General features: G+C 35.2%; 3 protein-coding genes across 3 annotated transcripts; 1 reads left to right on the top strand and 2 right to left on the bottom strand.

The window, feature by feature from the left end:
* Positions 1–285: 285 nt before the first annotated feature.
* On the bottom strand, positions 286–4,545 carry gpn3 (GPN-loop GTPase 3). Its single transcript, XM_048166542.1, has 8 exons — positions 4,305–4,545; positions 3,979–4,087; positions 2,461–2,628; positions 2,255–2,379; positions 1,945–2,060; positions 1,752–1,848; positions 743–871; positions 286–568 (listed from the first exon to the last, which is right to left on the bottom strand). The coding sequence occupies exons 1-8, from the start codon at positions 4,350–4,352 to the stop codon at positions 503–505; spliced, it is 858 nt and encodes a 285-aa protein (XP_048022499.1). The 5' UTR covers positions 4,353–4,545; the 3' UTR covers positions 286–502.
* On the top strand, positions 4,497–7,383 carry LOC125252893 (protein FAM216A). The gene is made up of 7 exons (XM_048166544.1): positions 4,497–4,687; positions 4,784–4,812; positions 5,426–5,550; positions 6,363–6,489; positions 6,594–6,771; positions 6,844–6,923; positions 7,072–7,383. Exons 1-7 carry the CDS (start codon positions 4,608–4,610, stop codon positions 7,200–7,202), a joined length of 750 nt encoding a protein of 249 aa, XP_048022501.1. The 5' UTR covers positions 4,497–4,607; the 3' UTR covers positions 7,203–7,383.
* A 1,535-nt stretch (positions 7,384–8,918) lies between these two features.
* vps29 (VPS29 retromer complex component) lies at positions 8,919–14,187 on the bottom strand. Its single transcript, XM_048166724.1, is given in 6 exon segments — positions 8,919–9,347; positions 9,979–10,085; positions 10,087–10,215; positions 10,300–10,491; positions 13,146–13,157; positions 14,055–14,187. Coding segments are annotated over 6 exon segments (561 nt in total). The 5' UTR covers positions 14,058–14,187; the 3' UTR covers positions 8,919–9,229.
* Between the last annotated feature and the right edge of the window lie 3,719 nt (positions 14,188–17,906).

The raw sequence follows: 17,906 nt of genomic DNA, 5'->3' as shown, positions 1-17,906 counted from the left end.
AATCTTCATATATCACTTATTTTAAATGGTATCGTATGTCATTAAAATGTCCAATCCATTTTGATGTCACGGCAGTCAAAAACTAGCGAGCTCCTTACCTAGACAACATAAGTGCATTGGGTTTTAATAAGTAAGTAATCAAGAACAGATGGCCAAATATTAATTTAACTTCTGAATAACCTATAAAGATAAACCACTCTTCTGCAAGGATATGTCTTCCTTAATGTTTCTAAGGCTGTAACGTTGATATATATGTAATTTTTTTGGTTAAAAATTCAAACCACATTTTGTCATTTCCATTTTTATTGCAAAAATAAATAGACAATTCTAAAAAAAAAAAAAAATGATTACATTTTATAAAACTCTGCTAAGATTGAGATACAGCACAGGATTCAGTTGTATCCTTCAACCAATGACATTATGAACATGGCAAAATATTGTTTATATAAATGAAACTCTTAATTAGTGGACACATCTATAGTCTGGCTTCACAGTGAGATTTTCAAGAATCTGCTCTGTCTTGGAAGAACTCGTCAAAATTCGTGTTACTGGGTTCCTCATCAACTTCCTAGAGTGAGGGGAAAAAAGAATATAAGTTTAATGTTTAAAATTATAATTTTGTTGTAATTTGTTCTAAATCAACTATTATTTTAACAATAAACAGGCATTATAAATACACTGTTGAATCAAACATCAGTTCATAGCATATGGCAATACTAAGTAAGTAGCCCTAAGCACAAACCTTGGGCTCTTTAAACTCCAGGTCTTCACCATACTGTATGGAGAAATCAATGTGTTGCAGGACAATGTTGATGCCCTCCTCATCAGTGCGATCAAAGGGAAGGAATCGAACCATACTGTAATCATCAATCTAAAGAAAACAGTACAATTTCAACAATTTACTAAAGAATGTTTTTAAAACTTTTATCTCCAGATATTTTCAGCGTGAAGATGTTAAGGCTGAACGATTTGTCTAAATCGAAAGCGAAACTGCAAATGCTGCGATTTAATTACATAAATATACAGTGTGTGAGATGTAATGACAATCTTTATAAACATGTTGCCAAAAAAAACCCTTTAGTTTGTTTTTTCTGCAAAAAATGAAAAAAACAAAACAAAAAGAAATCCATTCATAAATATTAGTATTACAATTTTACAGTTATTATTATTACAGTTATTATTGTAAAATTATTATTATTATTAAATACTCAATTTGTAATGTGTACAGTGAAGTAATAAAATATTAAACAAATATAGAAGAAATATAAGGATAATAGTGATCTTTTTAGTCAATGAAAATGAAAAAGATGAAAAAAAATGTAGAAATTAGGACAAATATTAGTATTGTGATTTTACAGTTGTACTGTAAAATAAAATTATTATTATTAAATACTCAATGTGTTTACAGTGAAGTAGTATTATTACAATTGTTTTTTGTTAATAAAAAATATAAATAATAAAAATAATACTTTTTTAATAATAATTATCGTTATCATTTTATAGTCAGATTTATATAATAATAATAAAAAAAATTTGGCCAAATTTTGCAGCCCAACAAACAAGCACAGCAAAACAGGAGCTTTTTTTTTTTTTTTCTAAATCACATTTTTTTTCCTGAAATTGTTCAGCCCTAGATGATGCACTTAAATACATACCAGTAAAATTATTATTATTCCAATATATGTAATAATATTATACCAGTATTTATCAATGCCTTGACTCAAGGCTGAATCTTTGTAGTTGTAACTTACCAAACCACATATGGCCTTGGTTAATTTTCTGAATTTCTTGCTTCTCAAACCAACAGAGTTGTCCTCCATCATTGAGTACATATCTGGATCTAGATACCTGCAAAAAAAAAAAAAAAACAAAACACAGTCATCTAATGTAGGTTAAAAATCTGAATTATAAACAGATCTCATTTCAACATCTCTCAAAACATACTTCTCTATTTCCTTCTTAGCCTTTGGACTGAGTAGATCCATTTTGGTCATTATGTTGACTTGTGGAATTTCTAGAATGACCATAGCACTCAAGGCAGCCATAACTCCAGAGATGAACTAGAAAATGAATTAAAACAAATATAACCTTTATGTTTTTACCATTTCAATATTTTTTAAATCAAAATTACTATAAAAATCCAGCCCACACTTGCCGAAACAGATTTCACTTCCACTTTATAGAACTGTAATACTTATATTTATTTGTATAGAACAACATGAGACTGTTTTTTAAATTATTTGACAAGCGTTACCTTGAAGGTCTCGACCATGAACTGCGAGTCAACCAGGAAGACGCCACACACACGGAACTCCCACTGCTGCAGCTGTTCCACAAGCTGCTTCATAACAGGCAGATGTGTGTACAGCTCGATCTGACCTGCAGTCAAGAGGACACAACGCTCTTTACCATTCCATGCCAGTCCTCAACAGCCCCATACATCTGCACATCACCTCTTACCAGGGCAATCAAACAGTATGTAGTCATCCTCCACATGACCAAGACTCTCCTCCAGCCAGTCAAAGTTGTTGGCAAAATACTCCATACAGAAGATCAGTCCTCCATTGGGGCCGAATCTCAGGGAGTCATCCTCCATAACATCATCCACCTGGATCAGCTCTCGAATATCTGCATACGGAGTCAATTGTATCAGAACACACTAGATGTCTTTAAACACAAACTAGTTACAGAAATGACACTTTTGAGTACACGCTCCATAGTTATTTCACTGCCTAAAAAAGGTGTGAAAGTATATTTCAGCAAAAAACAATGTAAACCTATATGCAGTTTTATTGCTAGGATGTTGGATAAGTTAACACAAATGACAAAAGCTACACTAGTTATGAAATACAAATTGTATGCATTTTTACAATTTTAAAGGTGCCATCGAATGTTTTTTTACAAGATGTAATATAAGTCTAAGGTGTCCCTTGAATGTGTCTGTGAAGTTTCAGCTCAAAATACCCCATAGATTTTTTTTAATTAATTTTTTTAACTGCCTATTTTGGGGCATAATTAGAAATGCGCCGATTCAGGCTGCAGCCCCTTTAATTGCTCGCGCTCTCTGCCCCCTCCTGAGCTCTTGACTCTATCATTGCATAAACAAAGTTCACACAGCTAATATAACCCTCAAAATGGATCTTTACAAAGTGTTCGTCATTCATGCTGCATGCATACATCGGATTTTGTGAGTATTGTATTTATTTGGATGTTTACATTTGATTCTGAATGAGTTTGAGGCTGTGCTCCGTGGCTAACGGCTAATGCTACACTGTTGGAGAAATTTATAAAGAATGAAGTTGTGTTTATGAATTACACAGACTGCAAGTGTTTAAAAATGAAAATAACGACGGCTCTTGTCTCCATGAATACAGTAAGAAATGATGGTAACTTTAACCACATTTAACAGTACATTAGCAACATGCTAACCAAACATTTAGAAAGACAGTTTACAAATATCACTAAAAATATCATGTTATCATGGATCATGTCAGTTATTATTGCTCCATCTGCCATTTTTCGCTGTTGTCCTTGCTTGCTTACCTAGTCTGATGATTCAACTGTGCACAGATCCAGACGTTAATACTGGCTGCCCTTGTCTAATGCCTTGAACATGAGCTGGCATATGCAAATATTGGGGGCGTACATATTAATGATCCCGACTGTTACGTAACAGTCGGTGTTATGTTGAGATTCGCCTGTTATTCGGAGGTCTTTTAAACAAATGAGATTTACACAAGAAGGAGGGAACAATGGAGTTTGAGACTCACTGTATGACATTTCCATGTACTAAACTCTTGTTATTCAACTATGCCAAGATAAATTCAATTTTTAATTCTAGGGCACCTTTAATAATGTTTAACAAATCACTGTATTAAAACGACTCTTTTTTTACGGTATTTGTCATTGCCATTATATATAATATAATGTGTAAAATAGATAGTGTACAGTGTGTGTATCTATGTATTGATTCCTCACCTGCCATGACAGGATACTCAAAATGTTCTGCAGCTGGATCCAGATTCACCACCTGTACAGATCTATTGAGGGCCTGGCAATGCTCTATCATTGTGGCACAGTAAGTACTCTGAAAAAAAAGAGAGAAAATAACTCAATTCAATATTAAAATCACTATACAATTTTGAAAGCGACGATATAACACTGGTTCATGCTTTGTACTTTTATTCACGTGCAATGCAGAATAGGTTTTACTTCAACACAGATATATAATAAAACAACAAAATCATAATTATTATGGATCATCTAGTATGTTAGCCCAACTAGTCATCCTGGTACTGAGTTACCTTTCCACTTCCGGCAGGACCCATCACTAGTTGCGCGTATCGAGGCATTGTCAGATCTCCAGCTCCAGCAGCACTAGATGTTATGTCGTTTTCACTTATCTCACAGAAAAACGTTATTTGCCTCGGCAGTGTGTTTCACTTACAATTTCTACAGTCGCCATGCTGCCCTTTCGTTACCTACGGAAACCCGCTAGAGTCAAAACACTGGAAACGCGCTCACGCGCATCATCGGATGGTATTACAGGTCGTCTTATATCACTTGTAAATATTCTACAGGTCTCACAGTTCAGGTAACACGCCGGCATGAAAAAGCACGTGAAATTCCTTGAAAACAACAGCGATAAAAGCCGTCTGCACCACAAAAAGTCATTTTTGCCTTTAAGGTAAGCAACAGAATATCATAACATAGCTATACAAATTCCTTTTTCGAGTTGTTTTCACTTACATTATGTGTTTCCTATGATATAATGTCTTGACAGGTCATCTGGTCTCAACCATGTGCAAACTGGTAAGTTTGTTACATAAATAATTATTAATTGACAAGATTAGTAATTACTGCCTTTGTTATTTGGGACACTTTTTCCAAGTCATCTCAAAAGCAAAGTGTCCCAGTTAAAAGTTAAAATGATAATAAAATCAGATATTTTTCAGTTTACAAATATTTTATTGTCCTTTATAAGAATGTGTTGCTTTAATTTTGTATAATATACATAACTTTAGAGCATTAATTTGCATGCTGTACTATCCTAAAATAGTTCCCGAATCACATCACTTCATTTTTATAGCACCTCTTTTGCTGTATACATCTGCAATAGCATGTACAGTAAATTTGACCTCAAAGCACAACTATTTTATCTCCCCAGCAACCTGACAGTTTTGTTTGTTTGTTTTTTTCCATATGGCTACAGTAGCAAGCTTAATCTGTGTAAATTACAGAAACGTTACACCTGTATAATTTGGACAGAGTAACCAGAGTCTCTGACCCAATTGAGTTGGGGGAAAAAATCCTCTGAAGACAAACAGCTGTTATATGTGTAGTAAACCAGTATCTTGGAGTTATTACTTTAGTAACTTGTTGTGTGAATATTCATTTAAAGTACTTAAATTCTCTTCTTATCCAGGAAAAACAAACTCAGTATTTGGATATAAAATACAGAGACCTGCAACTGTACAAGTGCCAGAACAAAATCGGGACATTAAAACTATTCATATCCCTAAGACCATGACTGCTGCTCCATTTTTACAGGTATTTCATGAAAATGTACTTAATCCTTGTGTGTTAATTTTAAAGTGACTCTCAGGTCCTTAGGGGACAAATGTCCATGTAAAAAAAACTGTCATAAAATTTGAAGTTTGGGAGCACAGACTTAAGTTTGGTCTCATTTTAAAGAAGACCCATTGCAGATTATTCTTAAAATGAAAACAGTTTTAAAAAGTAAACAAAGTTATAGAGGTTTAAGTTTATGAAAACTGATTTTTTTTAATGTAAAATATATATTTTATAACACTCAAAAACTGTTAGAAAATCAAAGCTATAAACCCAAGTGTTAGATTGCTAACAGAATGAAAGCCTAAACAAAGGCTGCATCATTTTATAGTTTAATGGCCCTGATTAAAAATTGCTGTTTTAATGGGGACATTTTTGTCCTTAAGGTCCTGAGTGTAACTATTTTGTGTATTACATAATGTATATATGTAATACACAAAATAGTCCCTATGGATAGGTGTTGAAAATTAGCACATGTGCTATAATACTTTAAACAATGCATCTGGTTTGTCCAATGTTATTGCTATGTCCATATTAAATAAATAAAAAAAAAAAAAATATATATATATATAATATATTAAACGAATGAAGGTTAAATATTAAAATTCCAATAAAAATACACACTTCTGGAAAAATGTATGCAGTTGGCCTTAACAAAAAATAAATAATTAAAAACACTGACAAAGGTCAGATTTGCAATTATTTGTATGACAGTATCTGATTCAGCAGCCATAAGAACCTTCTGTCAAATAACTTAAAATTCACATTTAAATAAACCCTATCATTTTCAGCATCCAGGCTTGACACCCGGACAGAAGCGTTTCCTGTACAGTATCGCAGAGGCCTACAGCAAAGAGCACATGCGGCAGCTAATACGTCAACATTATATGAATGTATTACACAGGTGTATCAGGACAGGTGAACCATCACATCATATGAGAACGGGATTTATTTTGCCTGTATTAGCAAGAACTTCCATTACATTGAAATATATGACATATTACAACTTATACTCTGTTTAGTGCCGGATGAGAATCGTGTGAATGTAAATGTGAAACTGCAGATGTCAACGTACACCCCAGAAGCAGAACACATGACAAACTCCAAAAGTACACCTACGAGCAAGACGAAAGGAAGTGGAAAGAGATCTTCAACTTCAGTTAAGAAAACAACTTTACCTAAAATCATCAATCATCAAAGGTAAGTAAATGATGCCATCTCCAAAACTGTTGAAAGGCTTAGCTGTAAACTTAATATTTAAATACTCCACAGAGTGTCTTCTGGATTTGCAAAATCGAACATGGTACAGTCAAGGAAAAGGACTACCATTGCAAAACATGCTTCTTCACGGGGTAGGTTTGTTCCACTACAGACTATAAATAGTGCAATGTACAGGATTCTTTATGATCCGGAGATTATGATCATTTCAGGTTCCTGTTTTGCACTTAATTAAAGCATACAATGTATTTAACATTATTCAAAATGGACCTAAATTTCCAGGATCACGCCCATGGGAAGCTGACTTTGAATGGGAGGCACCTGAAACAGATTCTTACCTTGCTGGACACATGAGTGGCTTGTCTTTCAACGAATCGGAAGATGATGACGAGGACTTTCTATTTCTTACCTAACGCATCAATCTATGTTTTTGTCATTTAAGAAAAATATCTAACAAAAATCTTAAAACATATAATGGACAATCCTGTTGTTCCAGACATTTCAGAATAGTTATTTTAAAGTGTTCTGTGTTTTCTTTAACCCTTAAAGGGTTAGTTCACCCAAAAATGAAAATTCTGTCATTTATTACTTACCCTCATGCTGTTCCACATCCGTAAGACCTTTGTTGATCTTCAGAACACAAATTAAGATATTTTAGTTGAAATTCGATGGCTCCGTGAGGCCTTCATAGGAGCAATGACATTTCCTCTCTCAAGATCCATAAAGGTACTAAAAACATATTTAAATCAGTTCATGTGAGTACAGTGGTTCAATATTAATATTATAAAGCGACGAGAATATTTTTGGAGCGCCAAAAAAAAACAAAATAACAACTTATTTAGTGATGGCCGATTTCAAAACACTGCTGTTCATCGGAGCATAAATGAAGCATCGGAGCATAAATGAATCAGTGTATCGAATCTGCTGTTTGGAGCGCCAAAGTCACGTGATTTCAGCCGTTTGACACGCGATCTGAATCATGATTCGATGCAGTGATTAATTTATGCTCCGATGCTTCCTGGAGCAGTGTTTTGAAATCGGCATCACTAAATAAGTCGGGTTTTTTTTGGCGCTCCAAAAATATTCTCGTCGCTTTATAATATTAATATTGAACCACTGTACTCACATGAACTGATTTAGATGTGTTTTTAGTACCTTTATGGATATTGAGAGAGGAAATGTCATTGCTCCCTATGAAGGCCTCACAGAGCCATCGGATTTCAACTAAAATAGCTTCATTTGCGTTCCGAAGATTAATGAAGGTCTTACTGGTGTGGAACAGCATGAGGGTAAGTAATAAATGACAGAATTTTCATTTTTGGGTGAACTAACCCTTTAAACACTTACCTTGGATCTTTAGTGACCCAGGATTTTAATTTTTTAAAGTTAGACATCAATTAGTATTCCTCAATCGATTCATTATAAACAATATAACAAAAAAAAAAAACATTTATAAAAGAAAGCCTGTTTTTCCATTCATTTTTTGTAAAAATTGTATAGGGTCGCTAACGACCCAAGGTGTGAAACAATGTTAGTATATATTTTTTTCTGCACAATAATTGAATCTTTGATGACTGAATAAGTGCAATCTACCTTTATTCCACAAGGTGGCAATGTCTGAAACACAATGATGAAGTGATGTTTCACTCATAGTTAATCCAGGCAGAAAACAAAAGAATAGGTATCATTACCTAAGTATCATTAGCAAAACTTGAATTGGTTCAGCGATTCACTGCAGAGCAAGTACTGAACACAATCAAATATTAGTGTCACTTTCACTTGATGGTGGATCTGGTGAAGAAGCTTTCAGCAATCAGAATATTGATTTTGAAGATGTTGAAAATTATAGTTTTGAGAATATGTTTGAGATCGCAAATATGAGCCAGATGCTGATGAGGACAGTGAAGATGGTATAAAACTCAAACCGAACCCTTCCAAGCTCCAAAAGGTAACAAAATATGTTTTACTTTATTCTTCTATAATTGTTACTCTAATATCAGAAGAGTTTTATATTAATCGCAACAGGTCTGTCTGTGTTAGATATAGATCTGGGTCGCAAAAGACCTGAATATGTAACAATGATTGTTGAAACATTCATGCATTTAAGGGTTAAAAAATAATTACACTGCTCATGTGATGTGGGGTTTTATTTTATGAAAGATGACAACATAGGCCTTGAAAAATTAATAGGGGACATAACATATTTATAAGACTAATTCGCACTAACATTATGCAAATAATGCAACATTATTGCATTTTCAACAACCATCTGCTGAAACCACAAATGATGACATTCTGGTGACATATAAACAGTATTATATATTACATTGAAATATAGCGTAACGTTATGATACAGCATTTGTACGATGGTGACGTTCAGGTGAGAGGGAATGACGAGATTAGCATCCTGAAAGAAGGCAGCTGACAGCATCATCGTTCTTTACGACTTTTTGTATTCGATTCTCTCGACTTTGACGTCGTCTCCAATGAGCTGATAGACATACGTTACCACTGTGGATGCTTGAATGTCCATCAAAACAAATGATGGTGTGATGTTGCTGTGAAAAGACAATTTAATCTCAAATCATCCACATAACATTGCATATAACATTTGATTAAAGGCGCTAAAGAGGATCTGTTCGTCGACTGAGAAACCAAAGACTGTTATTGAGTTTTTGAAATGAGCGCATGCGTAAGAACAACCCCCCTCCTTCACAGCTCATTTCGAGGGAACGCCTCCCAAAACTCGTGCACGAGTATTGGAACACGAGTGTTTACCACGGCATTCGCTGTGTCGTGTTAGTGGATTCATTATGTCGGACTCACCGCAGGTAACTCATAATCTGCAGTTGTTACTCCTGTCTCCTGACAAAAACATTGCATGCGGCGCCTGTAGAGTGTGGAAAGTTACTGGAGAGCGCAGCCGCGCATGTCTTTCACAAGGAACATCATGGCAGTGATTGACAAGCCAGAGGGCCAATCGTCTACGCGATTGGCTGATGTTTTTAAGGCCCTACCTCGTGCACAGATGATGTATATTAACATTATTCCTTTCAGTGCACCTAATAAATAGTCTTTTATCAGTTAGTAAAAACAGTTTCAAGTAATAATGCAAAAAATGTATAAAACAAAACATCCTCTTTAGCACCTTTAAACATAATGTGGAGAAGATAAAAGTAAATGTTATACCTTTCCAGTGCGCTATAGGCCCCTGTGGCAGATCCGGGGTTTATATAAAATTTGTTCTCATTCTCAAAAGCCTCAAATTTGTGTGTGTGGCCAGAAATGAGAATATCCTACATCCAGCTGCCTCTGAAGCAGCGCCAAGCTCGCCATGTCACCCCATGGGATCACCTGGTGTCCGTGGATCAGACCGATTTTAAACTGCCCCACTGTCACCACCTTCTGCTCCGGGTAATTCAAGTTCTGTCATTTAGAAATGAGAAATGTGGATGATTAAAAAAAGTGCATAATCAACAATGAAAATAGAAATAGGAAATAAAAGTCAACCTCATCAAAGTCTCCTCTGACAATGTGCACGTCTCCAGCGAGTGTTTTCAGGTAGTCGTAGCTCTCCTTTGTACAGAGGTTTCCTGTGCAGAGGATGTGCTGAATCTTGCCAGGCACCAGCAACTTTTTGAATTTGGGAGGCAGGGTGTTGCATCGGTGGGGAATGTGCAGGTCACCTAATACAAGCACCAGCTAATGGCGAAATACATCTTGTTAGCGTTCAAACGTTACTTGTTGGACACTCAGAGTAAAGGAAAAGTGGAGTCGCAAGCAATGCATTGCTGTCTGAATAAAATCTTAATTAAAATATTTTGGGAAAGAATGTTTTGCCTTTGGAGTCTGTTTGGAAGCATTAGCATTATGTAATAATTGAAAATGAGCAAATTTTCTTCAGACAACAACTGGGTAAAAGCTGAGCAAGAGAGCTGCTCCTAAGACTGTTAGCTCAGTTGAACTTGCTGACTCTAAAACAGGCTGAGGTCAAATTGTTCACATACAAGCCTAAATAAAAATGTTTGGTAGAATCAGATCTGTGGTACTGGACAAAACTTTGGAATAGCAAACTAACATCCTATACTGTGGCTGCATCCAAATAGCATATTGCCCTACTATATAATAGGCAAACAAACTATATGTGAAAATGTCCAAATTCAAAGTATTCATAAAACAGCAGGTTGACTTATTACTTCCTGCAAGATTCTGAAGTGTGTATCCAGTGGACACTTTACTATCCCAGTGCGAACAGCAGTGAAGTGACGCAACTGACAATGGTAGGTCACATGACAATGAAAACATGGTGAATGTTGTATGTCTGGATTAAATTCATACTGCACACATTCATCCCAGGTGCTCTATTTTCATGCACTAATTTTGTACTTAATATAGTAAAAATTCTTCTTTAGTGCTTTTTAAGATCATCTTAAGAACAACTAAGTGTACTCAACTGTGCTATTTTGAGACAGCATGAAATATGAACTAAAATATGCTTTTAATATACTATGTATACTTTCTGTATTTAAAAAATATATTTAGCTTGGGTTTAACTATGGGTTCAAGTGTACTATAAGTGGTATCTAAATACATATTTAAATACAGAGATAGTATATTAAAAGCACATTTTAGTTCATATGAGTACACTTAGATGTTCTTAAGATTATCTTAAGAAGTACTAAAGTAGAATTTTTAGTATATTAAGTACAAAATTGGTGCACGAAAATAGAGCACTTTAAAGGATTAGTCCACTTTTAAATACACTTTTCCTGATAAATTTACTCACCCCCATGTCATCCAAGATGTCTTTCTTTCGTCAGTCGAAAAGAAATGAAGGTTTTTGAGGAAAACATTACAGGATTTTTCTCCTTACAGTGGATTTCAATGGCTACCAACAGGTTGAAGGTCAAAATTACAGTTTCAGTGCAGCTTCAAGGGCTTTAAACGATACCAGATGAGTAATAAGGGTCTTATCTAGCGAATCGATCGGTCATTTTCGGAAAAAATACAACCGTTTATGCTTTATAAACAAAATATCGCACTGAACGTACTTTCCGCTTCCGCATTCTTCATAACGCTTACGCTGAATGTTCTACGCCTTCCCTATTCTACTTACGGAACGAACAGGGCGCCAGTTTCGTTTTTTTCCGTAACTTGAATAGGGAAGGTGTAGAACATTCAGCGTAAGCGTTATGAAGAATGCGGAAGCGGAAAGTACGTTCAAGGTGATATTTTGTTTATAAAGCATAAACGGTTGTATTTTTTTCGAAAATGACCGATCGATTCGCTAGATAAGACCCTTATTACTCATCTGGTATCGTTTAAAGCCCTTGAAGCTGCACTGAAACTGTAATTTTGACCTTCAACCTGTTGGTAGCCATTGAAATCCACTGTAAGGACAATAATCCTGGAATGTTTTCCTCAAAAACCTTCATTTCTTTTCGACTGACGAAAGAAAGACATGAACATCTTGGATGACATGGGGGTGAGTAAATTTATCAGGAAAAGTGTATTTAAAAGTGGACTAATCCTTTAAGTACATTATAGAAATGTACTTTTTTCACCTGGGATACTGTATAGAACATACTTTTAATGAACTTATTCAAAAGAAGTATCTATTCAAGAGAGTATATGATATTTTCGATGCAGCCTAACTATTTCTGCAGTATCTAGCTATATGATGTGCAGAATGCAGATTTTCTGTATGCAGTATGCAATCTTTCATTATTTGATCAAACTGCTGAAAGTTAAGACATCTGAACACAAAAGTGTATTGAAATGCAAACTGACAATTTTCTATTTCTAATTTGATAACAGAATAAAAGTGCAGAGAATAACAAACATACAGCGTGTTACTACAAAAGCATACTTGTTTCTGAGATGTTTCATTGTTGTATACGGTTTCACATACTTTAAATAAAACAGTAGGCACGCAGCATTCAGGATATATTGTGCAGTACGCAGTAATCAAGTATCCCCTTTCCAAACATAACTCATTATTCCCATGAGACTGGTATGTCTGACTCATTCTCACTGATACTCTATTTAGCCTGTGTTTAAAATATACACCACAATGTTCATAAAATATGCAAAACACACATAATATGTTGCTGTAATGCTTAGAAACAGGATAATGCATGTTCAACATGCCTAGACAGATAAGTATTAAGCAATTTGAATCATTCTGCAAGCTAATAATTAGATTATTAGCTACTTTATGATCACAGACAGAAAATAGAACATCATAAACACAGAGAAGCTTAAACAGAAGTAAGTCTGAGAGAGACGAATCGTGTCAGATCCAGCAGCCCAGAGAAAGCAGCAGAACTACTCTAAAATTCTGGAGAGGCACTTACTCTGTGACCAGCCTGAATACGATGCAGATGTCAGGAAGGGGAACAGTGGGTGAGGAAGGGTTTGAGGAAGGGGATGTGGATGCATGATCATGACAAAAAACAACATACAAAAGATTAAAGGTGATGTGAGACAGAAGGAAAACTGAAACAAAGTGGATAAATAATATCGACTGGAAAACTCAACATAAATTAGATTGAATGTTAGCTGATTGTGGTTGAATGAATGGCACTTGCAGGTTAGTGTGAAGCTTAGGGTAAGAGCTGCCGACGCTTCCCATAAGAACAGTCTCACTTTAAGCACTCCAAAAGCATTTCGATGACAACTGTTCAGTTTGAAAACGCTATAGTCTGTCAGACTGATTTTGAAAGATATTTACTGCTGCGCAAATACATTTTGAAATGTTCCTCTTTTTATACATTTAACAAAAAGGACACTGTAGACTGAAAACAAAGTAAACGTTTTTTAAAAAACTGCCTTGTCTACATTGACTTTAATTTTGTAAACAACATGTTAACTTCATAATATATAATACACTAGAAGAACAGTTTTATGTTAGCCACTGTAGGCTAGCATTCTGTTACTGGACTAATCATTCAGCATTACCACACTATACTAAGTATCGAAACGCTGAAACGGATAATTAATTTATAGCAATGAATATACTTCGAGTGTCATTGATTATATCCATTTAAAAGAGTCTGACTGACTACATTCTGACTCGATTCAACATGGGTTGAATCACTCAAGCAGCGTTAGCTCGCTGCTGTCATGTGACCATTCAGTGCTAAAATACCAGATTTTTTGGGAAAGCAGCTTAAATATCTACTCGGTCGTATGGTTTTAAAACGAACCCAAAAAGTACGAGTATCTTCTGATAAAGAAACCTATTCTGATAAATAAACACGTACCATTTTGTCCAGCTGCGTGTTTGAAACAGAGCTCAGGAAGCTGATGTTGACTCGTAAGGCCAGAAACTCAATGTTGCCAGGTCACGCGAGAGAAATAAGCAATCTGGTAAAAAGCTCAAATTCGCTTATAAAAAGCGCACCTGGCAACACACTTCAACAAGGCGAAAGCACCACAGCGCCATCTGGCGCACACATATTTAACCGAAATGTTCAGAAGTTGTTTATTTAATATTTTTTATTGCGTTTAAAACTGGAAGTTCTGAAGAATATTAATATGTTTCCTGAACATCATGAAAGTGGATGGGCTAGAAGTAGTCCAAGTCTTCCAAAAACAAATAATGCTTTATGTAAGGAACAGAGTGAAATTTGATGTTGTTATTCACTTGCCTTTTAAAATCTAGCTTGACAGCCATGGTCTCCATTCACTTTTGTTGTTTGTTGTATAAGAGCATTCTAGCCTAACTTTTTTTGTGTTCCATAGAAGAAAGAGATTCAAAAGACAAGGGTGAGGAAATTATATCAGAATGTTCATATTTGGGTGAACACTATACTTTTTACACACAGACTTTGAACTATAGTGATTTGTTTTTATAATAACCATCTCTGTAGACTAATAAGTGAACTTGAAAAATGTGAACACGTTTCATAATCATTCTTGATTATTAGTCTAAAACTCACTATAACTGATTATTAGTCTAAAACTCACTACAACTCACTATATTCAAACCATTGTAAAATCACCTGTTGCTAATTTTAGCTGAAAATATTCAGGTAACAGGTTGCCTATATTGGGGTAAGTTGTCAGCAATGTGAACCTGTAATTAAACAGACTGTTTAGCAGTATATGCACTATTTAAATTAGCAAAAGCATTTTGAAACAAAAGTTTTGTTATTAATAAATTACATACAATTACAACATATAAAACCTACTCCATTAACAATGTGACAACTTTGACCTGACATTTATGATATTTGTTCAGTTTAGGCTATGTCGGTGTGTTTTCATTGTTTTAATTTGTTTACCCAATAGGTAATACAAAATACAATATTAAAATTTTAAAGGTGCCCAAGAATGCTTTTTCACAAGATGTAATATAAGTCTAAGGTGTCTCCTGAATGTGTCTGTGAAGTTTCAGCTCAAAATACCCCATAGATTTTTAACTGCCTATTTTGGGGCATCATTAACAATGCACTGATTTACACTCGGCGCCGCCCCCTTAAATCGCACGCTCCCTGCCACATGAGCTGTCGACTATATTACAGCGCATTTACAAATTTTACACAGCTAATATAACCCTCAAATGGATCTTTACAAGATGTTCGTCATGCATGCTGTATGCATGCTTCGAATTATGTGAGTAAAGTATTTATTTGGATGTTAAAGTTTTATTCTGAGTGAATTTGAGGCTGTCCTCCGTGGCTAATGGCTAATGCTACACTGTTGGAGAGATTTATAAAGAATGAAGTTGTGTTTATGAATTATACAGACTGCAAGTGTTTAAAAAATGAAAATAGCGACGGCTCTTGTCTCCGTGAATACAGTAAGAAACGATGGTAACTTTAACCTCATTTAACAGTACATTAGCAACATGCTAACGAAACATTTAGAAAGACAATTTACAAATATCAGTAAAAATATCATGCTATCATGGATTATGTCAGTTATTATTGCTCCGTCTGCCATTTTTCGCTGTTGTTCTTGCTTACCTAGTCTGATGATTCGGCTGTGTGCAGCTCCAGACGTTAATACTGGCTGCCCTTGTCTAATGCCTTTCATAATGTTGGGAACATGGGCTGGCATTATGCAAATATTGGGGCGTACACCCCGACTGTTACGTAACAGTCTGTGTTATGTTGAGATTCGCCTGTTCTTCGGAGGTCGTTTAAACAAATGAGATTTATATAAGAAGGAGGAAACAATGGGGTTTGAGACTCACTGTATGTCTTTTCCATGTACTGAACTCTTGTTATTTAACTATGCCAAGGTAAATTCAATTTTTGAATCTAGGGCACCTTTAACAGGAGGTAATTTGGATAAAAACGTGTGATTCTGTGTTTTGCAGCTAGGTGTCAGTGCAACATAAGAAAGAAGAAGGAAAAAAAAAAAAACAGACTGAGCGAAAACCAGTGACTGAACCTTTGAAAATGAGTGTTAATATGTCTATTATATGATTTTGAAATTCATTTTAATCTGTATACTTCACTAATGCCTTTGGAATTTTTATGCTTAGTTTTGGCTCTTTTATTTCCAAAGGATAAGTTATGTCACATAGTTATAGGATATCCAAAATGTAATTGTATAAATAGTATAGTATAGCTACTCACAATGAAAATTAGGTAGTTTTATGAGGCAGTCATGTAATCATAAACCCTGACCCTGACCTTGGTTTGGTGGGTGCGAAATAACCTGGTGGAGACGCCTGAATGTCTTTTCCTGATTAGAGATGAGGGGGATGATCCAAAACATGAAGTCTTTTGGCAAGAAGACCCAGAACCCCAGACTTGTGCTACTGATTGTTGGGCTGAGGGATGAGTGCCTGTGTTACATGCTGCTCAGGAATAGCACAACGCTTTGTTGCAGGTAAGAAAACGGTTGGGGATTGGGCCAGTGAAGATTCTCTCACTTTGACTTTCAAAGAACCATCTTTTAGGTTGACTTTCTTAATATGTTATACCTTTGCAGTGGTGGAAATTTCATCATATGAATTTATGCTTAGTAGAATAAATTGTGTTATTGGAGAGGATCTCTCCGGGATGAGATTCAGATGCACAATTAAGGATCAGAATGAATCAATAGCAATTTTGTTTTATCTTGTGCTTCTTTTGTATTTTTTTCTCTCTCTCTCCCTCATTATGCATTATCATGTATAATGTTAAAGGTGCCCTAGAATTAAAAATTGAATTTATCTTGGCATAGTTAAATAACAAGAGTTCAGTACATGGAAATGAAATACAGTGAGTCTCAAACACCATTGTTTCCTCCTTCTTATATAAATCTCATTTGTTTAAAAGACCTCCGAAGAACAGGCGAATCTCAACATAACACCGACTGTTACGTAACAGTCGGGCTCATTAATATGTACGCCACCAATATTTGCATATGCCACCTCATGTTCAAGCATTAGACAAGGGCAAGACGTCTGGATGTGCACAGCTGAATCATCAGACTAGGTAAGCAAGCAAGAACAATAGTGAAAAATGGCAGATGGAGCAATAATAACTGACATGATCCATGATATCATGATATTTTTAGTGATATTTGTAAATTGTCTTTCTAAATGTTTCGTTAGCATGTTGCTAATGTACTGTTAAATGTGGTTAAAGTTACCATCGTTTCTTACTGTATTCACGGAGACAAGACTGTCGTTATTTTCATTTTTTAAACACTTGCAGTCTGTATAATTCATAAACACAACTTCATTCTTTATAAATCTCTCCAACAGTGTGTAATGTTAGCTTTAGCCACGGAGCAAAACCTCAAACTCATTTAGAATCAAATGTAAACATCCAAATAAATACCATACTTACGCGATTAGACATGCTGCATGACAAACACTTTGTAAAGAACAATTTTGAGGGTTATATTAGCTGTGTGAACTTTATGCTGTTAAAGGCAAGCGCGAGCTCCGTGGGCGGGGAGCGTGAGCATTTAAAGGGGCCGCAGCCTAAATCGGCACATATTTAATAGTGGTTCAACAGATCACAAAACTCACGGTTCGGATCACATCACGGTTATTAAGTCACGGATCGGATCATTTTTCGGATCAGCAAAAAAAAAAAAATAAATAATATTAATTAGGGGTTGGTGGTAACTTAACTTTGCATTTATTACTTAGCCCACTTTAACTACAG

The sequence above is a fragment of the Megalobrama amblycephala genome, linkage group LG18, assembly GCF_018812025.1.
Source record: "Megalobrama amblycephala isolate DHTTF-2021 linkage group LG18, ASM1881202v1, whole genome shotgun sequence".
Lineage (NCBI taxonomy): Eukaryota > Metazoa > Chordata > Actinopteri > Cypriniformes > Xenocyprididae > Megalobrama > Megalobrama amblycephala.
Note: the sequence above shows the minus strand (reverse complement) of the source record. Positions and strands in the feature narration are given on the sequence as shown.

What these genes read in the sequence shown, in the direction of transcription:
- gpn3 (XM_048166542.1), bottom strand. Translation starts at nt 4,352, where the DNA reads ATGCCTCGATACGCGCAACTAGTGATGGGTCCTGCCGGAAGTGGAAAG. An exon ending in CATACTGTTTGATTGCCCTG is followed by an intron (nt 2,380 to 2,460) that starts GTAAGAGGTGAT and finishes TCTTGACTGCAG; the next exon opens with GTCAGATCGAGCTGTACACA. An exon ending in TCATGGTCGAGACCTTCAAG is followed by an intron (nt 2,061 to 2,254) that starts GTAACGCTTGTC and finishes TTCATTTTCTAG; the next exon opens with TTCATCTCTGGAGTTATGGC.
- LOC125252893 (XM_048166544.1), top strand. Translation starts at nt 4,608, where the DNA reads ATGAAAAAGCACGTGAAATTCCTTGAAAACAACAGCGATAAAAGCCGT. An exon ending in TCTCAACCATGTGCAAACTG is followed by an intron (nt 4,813 to 5,425) that starts GTAAGTTTGTTA and finishes CTTCTTATCCAG; the next exon opens with GAAAAACAAACTCAGTATTT. An exon ending in CTGCTGCTCCATTTTTACAG is followed by an intron (nt 5,551 to 6,362) that starts GTATTTCATGAA and finishes TATCATTTTCAG; the next exon opens with CATCCAGGCTTGACACCCGG.